Source organism: Scardinius erythrophthalmus (genome assembly GCF_964197995.2).
Source record: "Scardinius erythrophthalmus genome assembly, chromosome: 15".
Lineage (NCBI taxonomy): Eukaryota > Metazoa > Chordata > Actinopteri > Cypriniformes > Leuciscidae > Scardinius > Scardinius erythrophthalmus.
The window spans coordinates 17969425-17979985 of NC_138235.1; the positions used below are offsets into that span (position 1 = coordinate 17969425).

A 10561-nucleotide genomic window follows, 5' to 3' on the forward strand; every position below is an offset into this window, starting at 1 on the left:
TTCATTGTTGTCTTGTAAACATACCCTCAGAGTTTAGAACGTAAGTGAAGATAAATGTTGACATCTGCTACTTCAGCTTACTGACAGAATCAATGTAGTGACCTAACTAAGTGCTAGGAAAAAATGAGATGTGTATGGGCTTCAGCGCCTCATGCAATTACAGATCTTGTCAGGATAAGTCTTATGTAATCAGCTGTGGTATATTTCACCATTGAAATCAGCCTTCTGTGGATTCTTAGAAGAAACAGCCATTATGTCCAGTTTAATTTAGGCTTTGAGAGTGCTTTGTTCAGGCCGCAGTGACAGATACGAGGTGCTAAAATGTTATAAGCAATGATGGTATGTGACCATTATGTAATGCGAGAACCATGAGTGATTTGTAACAAAGATGTGAATCAGATAAGCATGTGAGTGTAAAGCAGGCACTGTGCGGATGCAGGTGTTTACACTAGATTAACTTCAGGTTCAGCAACACATTCTACAGATTCATGCATATGATGGACATTTACACTGAATGAAATGACTTCTACATATAAAATAGTACTGGATGCTTAACAAACAGTAAATTAATTTTACGCAGGGACTTAATAAACCAAAAAATAATAATTGTGCTTTTGAGGATTTTGGAGCCACATGTGTATAACTAGACGTTTTAGCTGCTTATCAGATACTTTCCCTGATGGCAAGGGACATTTAGATCTTCTAATCATAGGGTTTAGTGGGTCTTGTACTCTTTGTCAGTTGTTACATTTTAGAGTGGAAAGACTTCAGCTTAAAATGCCTTCTCCAGTAATAATTATGTTGATGATTTTACACAACACATAATTCATACAGTATAGTGATTTTGAATCTGTATTGATTGCGCAACATGAAATAACGTTTGAAACCCATTTTATTTTGATGATGTCCCTTGTGAAAAAGAAGTGGCCTTAATTGTATTGAATGTGCACTTGTAGAGTACATCAAATCTTAAAAGTATAAAAAAAAAAAAAACTGTACTAGCAGATAATATATTAATGAAATAAAAAGCCACGTAAGTGTGAACTCTTAGAGAGTTCACTTTCATGACTGTTTTTAATACACTTTTAAAAAGTGCACTTTGTCAAATTTTAAGTTTTACTTTTAAATTTGAAATGATTGTGATTATGTTAAATCTTTTGTTATTCTTTTAAAAAGTACACTTATTTCGATATGCTGATTACTAAAGCATGTAGCATATTAATCATTATTACATTTAAAGGTACAATATGTAAGATTTTTGCATTAAAATATCCCAAAGGCCAGTGTTATATATTTTGTTAAGTTGATTACTTACAATATCCCAAATGTTTCCAACTATTTTTAAATCGTGAGAAAAGTGCGTCATATCCGCGTTACTCTCGGTTCCCGCTCGTACTGTGTGGAGTCCTGGACAAATGCGGAAGTTGTAGTTGTAGCGTCTATCAAGCAACAAACGTTAGCTTGTTTCGTGCAGTCATTATGGAACACAATTATTCTTTACCGATTGCAGCTGTTTCTGTCGACAAACACAAGTCCCATAAACGTAAACGTCAACGTAAGGGTATTATTGCTTTAGGTTTGTGTTTAGTTTATTGACATTGTTTATCACATCTGGGGTCTCATTTATAAAACTGTGCGTAGGAACCTTACTAAAAGTGTACGTGCGCCCGAAAGCCAAAAATGGCGTACGCAAAAAAATATTCGGATTTATAAAACCGTTCGTACGCCAGAACCTGCGCAGAATTCACTTTTTAAATCCCAGTCAGCGGAAGATTGTGCGCACATGCGTCTCCACCCCCGAAATAACCATGTATGGAGCAAAATAACCGAAATAGCCATATATGGAGCTTACAACGCCTAGTTTTACTATGCAGATCCTCATCTGCATATCATTTGCATATGATTATTCATCCACGTGATAACGTTTAACGGTACAAGACACATTACATTAATAAAAATCAAGTAGTTGCCTATCCTTGCCTTGTTTTTGTATACATAAATCAAATAGTGTAAAATACATTTCAGAGAAAGTTTTTCTCAATCTTGTCCACTGGCCGAATTGTATTTTTAATTGATATTTTTAATGGAAACAGATAGGCCTTGGGCATTATTTGCACGAAGCTATTTTCTCAGACAATCTGGTATTATCATGATAAGCAGTTATCTCTGTGGTTAAAACATTAAAACACAACATGCCAGAGGAAACGTGTTCAAAAACACCGCATCCACAACAAATATTTCTATTGACTGAATTTGAATATAAAAATGTTGTAACTTCTCAGTAATGATTTCATGTTTAAGTGCTTAACTCCATTAATTTGAATGGCATATTTAATCTAAATGTTTATATCAGAAGTAAAACAGTTTAAATCATTATTTTATTTATTTAAACTGTTATTTGCGTCAGTTTCACTAAACGGCCCAACGCGCTCGCTGGTGCGGACATTTAAGAAGGGATGGATATTTGCTTCAAGTGACAGGCTTGGTGAGTGAAATTATATTTGTATTATCTTTCTGTATTTGTTAAATTTTCTTTAGATTTTCTGTCTAAAAGTGACCAAAAAGACACTTAACTCCAGCTCACCATCGGTGTCGCCAATTCCCTTTGTCTCCAGAATGTGCGTACGCACGGCTCAAAGTTTGCTGAAATGTGCGCACATTCTCCCGTCAAGTTTGTTTTTTATAGATCACAACCTTGGCATGGGAACTGGCGTACGTACGTTTCCAGCCCCGTTTTGTGCGTACGCACGCTTTATAAATGAGACCCCTGGTGTTTATGGCCATGTAAATAAAGTGTGGCGAGCAGGACGAGGCCGAGGGCCTTGTATAGTAATAACTGTAAATTATGCATATTAGAAGTAACTAACCCTAACCGTAATTCAATAGTAAGTACATGTAGTTAATTAATATCGCTCAGTACTTATTTGAGTAAGTACAACTACGTCACCTTTAAATAAAGTGTAACTGTTTAATTTCCCAAAAACGTTACATTCAGTTTGCACTTCAGTATATTCTCTTAATTCTGTAACAAGTACTATTTTTATAAATACTATAGTGCATGACTTTTGAGGCATTTTGGAATTGACTGTATTTTGAAAAGCATGCGCCAGGAATGGAAGGAGGAAAAATGAGAAGGATCAGGTCAGCCGAGAAGGAAAGTCGTTTCAGAGGTGGAGCATGTATTACTTTATGATGAAAGCTTTTATTTGATTTTTTGATTAACATGCACTGATCAATCGTTCCCATAAGACGAGGAACATGTACACTATTAAGGTAGTAAATAGGGTCAATTTTAAAGTCATGTTTAGGTGTGACAGTGATAGTCAGCATAACTGAGTATAACTAGGCCAGAGTGAAGTGTGACGGTCAGTGCACCTGCAGGACAGGTTGAAGTCTGAGCGAAACACACAGTGACACTTTGCCGCAGCAGCATGTCATGACCTTCCTATCTTTGGCTTGCCTTGCTTAACTCCGCCACCGAAGAAAGACACGGCTGGAGCTATTTTTAGAGCTCAGACTGGTGAATAATGGATGGTAGTGTGTGTTCCCCTCCTCCATCTCCACCTCACTGTAGTGAATACCAAACACGGCGGTAGTCTACTGTACTACTCACAGCAGCTTCTCCTATCTGATGGAGATATGCTAGGATAAAGCCCACCGCCGTCCATCTGTTAATGAAACCGGTCTGATGAATGACCAGTGTATAATGGAAACCAACAAGCCTCCAGTGTTGCACAGGCAGATTTCTTTGTTTCCGTGTTCACGGGGAAGCTACTGTTGCTAGGCAACTCGTGATACAGGTCAATAATATCCAGGCAGCTTCTAAGGGAGCTTTGGGAGTTGGTCTCCATTTCAGTTCATGAAATATTAACGCCGCTACATCTGCTGGAATCCCGTCTTACTCAGCTTATGTGAGTGACAGCAGTGTTACAATGGCTGGAATGCAGTCTAATGCTCTAAAATGTCTTATTAATCAGATCTCGCCGTAGATCTTGAAAAGTATGTTATTTTAATAGTGTTTTCCATGAGACAACATGCCGTTTTATTCCACACTTACGTCTTACAAATACAAATCATAACAAAGTTGAGCTGGTCCTATTGTACAGCATTTTCGACTCTGTTATGTTTAATAATGTTTCGTAATTTAAGGAAATATTTCTTTAAAAGAGTATAGCAGACTTGTAGAAATATGATTTGAAATATTGATGATATTATACTGATTTAGGTAAGACATTATTTGACAGTGTCCTTGTTACATATGTTACATGCACATTAACAGGAAATGATGCATAATCGCATGCAACTAACCCTAAACCAAAATCCTAATCTAACCCTATAGTAAGTACATTACTTAAATATATAATTACACTGTAAAAATGACATAATAAAGTGTAATAAAGTGTAATCCGGATTTACAACTCATTGTTACTTTTTATAACTTGTTACTTAATACAACTTGTAAGACTGGGGACACAGGGGGGAAAGTGTAAATTGATCACACATTAAAATAATATCCTACCCAATTAAACATTTTATTTAGAGAAAGGAGAAAATAAAGAAACTGGAATATTAAATCGTCATTTTTTATGTCAGAATTTAATGCGCATCACGTGGCAAAATCAACTCGAACCAGTAGTGAAATTATGTACAACTATTTAAAATGGCCTCCTATGTAATTGTGAAATGTGATCGAGTAAAACTCACACTATGATTTCTGGATTAAAAAAATAATAATATAGTAATATATTACGAAATACACGGGGACATACTGCATGGTCTAGTTGCTTTTGTCTATGATTTTTACTTGCTATTTGCCAGCATATTATATTCAAATGATCAATTATCAAACGAGCACTTAACCTAATACTACTACAAAGGCGCGTGGAGAGACAGAGCGCACGACAAAGAGCGCGCGTGGAGCTCTCATCACTCGGCACGCGCCAGCCTGTTCAAAAGAGCGCGCGCCCGCTCACAAACCACAACAAGGAGCACGAGTTCTTTCTCTCTCGGACCGTTACACACACAGACTGCACTTTCTCACTCATTTAAGTCTCGTCGGCATCGCATCTTGATAATTGGTGTTTATTTATCAAAAGGGCTCAAAAGCCCGGCGTTTGAGCATCCAGATGAGGAGTACTAACTGTCAGGCTGAACACAAAGGACGGAGAGACTTTGAGCGTCCCTTCAGAATCTCCCTCCCTCACCTCTGGGTCTCATCGAGCGGCTTCTGCTTCTGCTTCAGCTCGGGACAGTAATGGTTCAAAACCACATTCTGCTCTTTTTCCGCAGGAGACTCAGTCAGCGGCCGGCCGTTGAAGAGCTGGAGAGCAGAAATATTTTAAAACGTGAGTATTACACGATAATCAGCAAAACTAGAAATGTGAATATAAATAGAAATGCATTATGTATCACCAATTGTTGGTTAGAAAAGTAATAATAATATGGTTTATGATATTGCACATTAATAATAATACATTTTTTATATATTTTTTTTATTTACCAATAAATGTTTAGGTTTCAGGATTTTTTTAATCAAACTGTGTAAAAAGATGATTCTCAACTATGTTATATAAGATATACCGGAATAAACTGATATACCATTTTACTTTAGGCAATATGTGGGTAAAATGGCTATTATTGGGTAGTCCCATTCAATACAATGTATCTTTACACTATCTAATTTGCATATTGTGTTCTTGGGGCAATATCTTATGAAAAAAGTGCCAAATAATTGGCAACATTTTTTTTCTAAATAATGTCTATTATTTCAAAGGAATATTGATATATAATTTATTGTGTCTCCCAAAAATGCCTGATAAACATGCTGTTTGTCCTGGTGTCTCTACAGTGGACATCAATCAATGCCCTGTTTTGTAACAGAAAGTCATACTTTGATTAGAAACCCCATACCATTTTCCTAAAATATTGATTTATGACAAACAATTAGAAAGCTTGTCAGATGTAAATGGTAATTACAAATATAGTTTAAATATTAAGTAAATTGCTAAGTGAAAAGTGATCCAGTCCGATAAGACATTTTTAATCAACATGTTACTTAAATTAAATGTTTTTGGGGGCTGGTCTGGTGAAAATGTTGTTGACATGCTTTTTGACTTCGGCATAAAGTAATGTGATTGTGTCTTCCATTGCTTTGTTCTGCACACAAAATCACTACGGAGTATTATATCAAATAGATGACTGTAATCTGTCTGTCAGATAAGACACACCAGAGAAAAACAAGGCTTGCTAAAGCAGGCATGTGAAGTGACCCCTGTGACTGTGCACTTGATTAGATCGCCCTCATTGAGTCTCGCTTTTGCTCTTTCAGAGAGGAACGATCAGACGGAGCAAGAAGAAAGAAGAGAGATCAAACAGAGACTCAACAGAAAGGTAAACACTCTGTTCAGTTTCAGTTCACTTACAGCATGCTCTATTTTTCTCATGGTCACTGAATGTAAGGAAACTGCTGGTCTGTAAAATTATTCCGCTCCTGATATTACTACTTGTAATAAGACATTATACAGCACTGTCTAATGCTGAATAAAGATGCACCATTCAAGGACAAGCAGTGGTTTTCAAAACGTGTAAAGCAATTTTGTGTAATAATTTTCAGAGTTAATTCCATCACGTGTATCAGATTGAGATAACTCCTATACAAGCATTCAGACCATAGAGATGATGAGAAGAAAAGAAAAAGAGTTGACATGAGAGCAGGACCTCAGTTATTGAGATGGTTAACAGCATGCGTTTAAATGTGTATGTATATATTGCTTACCTGCATTATTTTATGGCAAAAAATAAAATAAAATTATAAATTTATCTCAAAATGACGACGTAATATATATAGAGTAATAAACTTCTAAAGAATTAAATTGAATGAATTAAACATTTATTCTTATATATTGGAATCAGCTTTTTTGGCTTTTTTTATTACACATTAATTACACATTGTTGTTATTATTAAAATTTAGCAATGATAACAACAACAAAAATAAAACAACAATAATGCTACTAATAATGCTACATTTTATGGCTTCCCCCCCCCCCCAGTGTGCAATTAGTTACTCATTATTTACATTTGATTAAAGGTGCTGAGTTTTTTTGACTGTACTAAAGCATAAAATATCACAGCATGTTTCTTAAATCTCAGAGCATACTAAGTACAAACACTGAGCGAGTTATTCTGCTCTGAAATGTGTGTTCCGTGTCGAAATGTCTGTTTGTTTTGTTTCCAGCAGAAAGTGTTGCTTGCAGCGTGTATCTGATACTATGCAGCCCCATTAACAGCACTCTTTTTCTCACAGCTCAACCAGAGGCCAACAGTTGATGAACTAAGAGAAAGAAAGATTCTCATCCGCTTCAGTGATTACGTGGAGGTGGCCAAAGCCCAGGATTATGACAGGAGAGCTGACAAACCCTGGACGAGACTGTCCGCGGCTGACAAGGTACGTGACCAACAGCTGATGTCAGCAGATCTTTACAGTGATCTTCAGTTCGTCTTAAATTCAATAATACTTCTTCTAAAAATTCTTCTTCTTCTTATTATTATTATTAGTGATTCTCTCAAGGTTTTTTGTTAAGCGAATAAAAGGCAATCTAATTTGTGTCAGTAGTCTTCTTGCTTCATAACTGAAGCAGCTTATCAACATGAATCCGTGCACTTTTTACTTGAGGATGCGTTTAAGGGTGTGTTCGCACAGGTTTGCTTTGATTAAAACGAACTCTGGTGCGATTGCTCTGTTAGTGCGGTTCATTTGAACAAGTGTGAACGCTGTCATCCATACCTTGGTGCGCACCAAACAAGCGGACCGAGACCCATTTTAGTTGGTCCTTGTCTGTTTTCTAACAAACTCTAGTGCAGTCTGACTGAAATATGTACGCGATATGGACCAAAGACATCTAAACAAACCAAAAACAGGATGCAATCACAATATGCAACCCTAAAAATGACAGAATGCTCTTAGGCATACCTAGTTCTTCTCTTCATAGGAGCTACGTTGCCCATTACAGCTCGGCACAGCTCCTTGCAGCAGATCTTTGTCTGTCGTTTGTGTGTGTAATGGAGGAATTTATGCCGCTGTTTTGACTCCTTTACACATTTTATAAGCTCTTTATGAGTTCTCAACAAGTAAAAATACCATTATATGGACACAAATAAAGGCACATTTAGCCTTCATTGGATGTTTGGCAAGTTATATATATATATACATATATATACAAAAAAATCAGTTTTGTGAACGCTTAGTGAACCAGGACTAAATGTATCGTATTCTTTTTGGTCCGGACCAAACGAAACAAGAGAACCGAAAGTGTGAACACACCTTAAAGGGTTAGTTCACCTAAATATCCTGGCTCTTCCAAGCTGTATAATGGAAGTTAATGGGAACTTCGTTTTTGAAGCCCAAGAAAGCGCATCCATCCATTATAAAAGTAATCCATATGGCTACAGTGGGTTAATAAATGCCTTCTGAAGCGAAGTGATGCATTTTTGTACAGAAAATATCCATATTTATAACTTTATTAACTATATTTACTGGATTCTGGTAGCAGCCGTATGCGAGTCTAGTTCCGGTGTAGAGTGACCCCTGACCCGACGCATGACGTATGATGTAGGAGTAGCGTAAGCTTAGGCGAGAGTAGACGCCTCTCGCGCTTCAAACAAACAGGGCTGGGTCACGGACTCAAGCTCCTCCCACATTTCTCTTTAAAAATTCTCATTTTTCACTTCTAATTCGTGACTGGTGTTTTGTTTTGCTCTATCTTCGGTGCTTCTGCGTTCGTCATTACATCATGTGTCAGGTTAGGGGTCACTCTCCTACTGCAAAAGCTAGTTATTATAGCTAATGAAGTTTTAAATATGGATATACGTCGGGTCAGGGGTCACTCCTCCGCCGGAACTAGACTCGCTTACAGCCTTTACTGGAAGCCAGTGAGTATAAGTTAAGTATAAGATGAGTTTATAAAGTTATATTTATATTTTTCTTACAAAAACGGTTCAGAAGGCCTTTATTAACCCCCTGGAGTCGTATGGATTAACTTTTATGATGGATGGATGCGCTTTTTTGGGCTTCAAAATCTAAGTTACTATTCACTTCCATTATAAAGCTTGGAGGAGCCTGAATATATATATATTTTTTATATAACCTAGATTGTGTTTGGCTGAAATAAGAAAGTCATATACACCTAGGATGGCTTGGGGGTGAATAAATTATGGATTAATTTCATTTTAAGTGTAGGGTGATCAGATTTGTCATGGTGGAATACGGGATGGACAGGCACTCGTCTGACTTGATCTCCTCCACGCTCTCTAATATCCCCCCTTCACTAACTGCAAGTTAATCAATAACGAATTGTGATTGAATGGTAATTTTGTTCTCCGAAATATACTACGACGAAATTGGCTACCTTTGATTAGGCTATTCTCACGTGACAGAAGCCTGCTGCTCACTTTTATGATCACCTAGAAAAGACAATTTAGGAAAGAAGAAATACTGGACAAAACATGATTTTTTCATAAAAAGTCACTGGAGGACACTGAAATAGAGCTGAAATACGGGACTGTCCCGGGGAAACTGGGACGTCTGGTCACCCAACTTAAGTGGCTTTTTTATCAAAGTCCCTTTAAGGCAACATTTCACTCGGCGGCCATCTTTCATTAAAGTCTTTGCTCTTATTTGCGATTCCACAGGCGGCCATCCGCAAAGAGTTGAACGAGTTCAAAAGCACTGAAATGGAGGTCCATGCTTCAAGCAAGCATCTAACAAGGTCAGTATGTGTGTGTAATCCTCTCACAGATGTGCCCTCGCTATTTTTAGACAGACAAAATCCAGTGCCGAAGACAAACGGCCTGGTCCAAAAATGACTGGGACACGTAGATATGAAATGATGACCGTGTCACCTTGATACGAGTGGTTTTGGATAAAAGGTTGCTCTCTACATAATGATGACATTAATGGCCATTAGAGCACTTATGTTTGATCTTACTAAAAATAACTGATTGATGCAACACTGTAATCAAGTCCTGTCCAATCACATGGTCGTGTTTGTGAAAGGCACCTTTGTTGATTTGTCTCAGGTTTCACAGGCCCTAAGAGGGGGTTTTCTTCTGTGAAGAAAATGCTGAAAGTGGCGTTCATGTTAAATCCTGGAGGTGCCTCTTCCAGAGCTGTGGCTTCGTCCATGGGATTCCCTTATTCTTCCAGCGGCCTGGGCCGAGTGGTGTTTGGGGGTGGTTAGCGCTGGAGGCTGCGTCTCCTTCACGGACGGCCACAGGGACAAACCTGAAGAACATCTGCGGAGACATTTAACCTGAGGCTGACGGAGTGGAGCGGCAGAAGACTGTTTGATGTTTTTAAAACTGGACTACATTTCAATGACTGCTAAGGAAAGATGAATCAGTTCTGGGTAAATGTTTGTGTACATGTAACCAGCCTCACTTGAAAAATAAGTAAAAAGAAGAAAAAAAGAAGAAAAATAAACTTGAGGGTTAATAAGCCTGCTATAAATGAATTTCATATTTACTGTACAAAAGTCTGAACAGGGTTGTTCATGTCATCACTTG

General features: G+C 37.5%; 1 protein-coding gene across 1 annotated transcript in view; it reads left to right on the plus strand.

Moving 5' to 3' along the window:
* The window catches only part of phactr3a (phosphatase and actin regulator 3a), a gene marked incomplete at its 5' end in the record, with an annotated part of 38607 nt that extends 28046 nt beyond the window's left edge, over positions 1-10561 (plus strand). The window contains 5 exons of the mRNA XM_081386508.1: positions 5290-5345; positions 6329-6390; positions 7305-7445; positions 9689-9765; positions 10076-10561. Of these exons, the coding sequence (XP_081242634.1) occupies positions 5290-5345; positions 6329-6390; positions 7305-7445; positions 9689-9765; positions 10076-10091 (352 nt within the window). The 3' untranslated portion in view covers positions 10092-10561. The remainder of the gene's footprint in view (positions 1-5289; positions 5346-6328; positions 6391-7304; positions 7446-9688; positions 9766-10075) is intronic.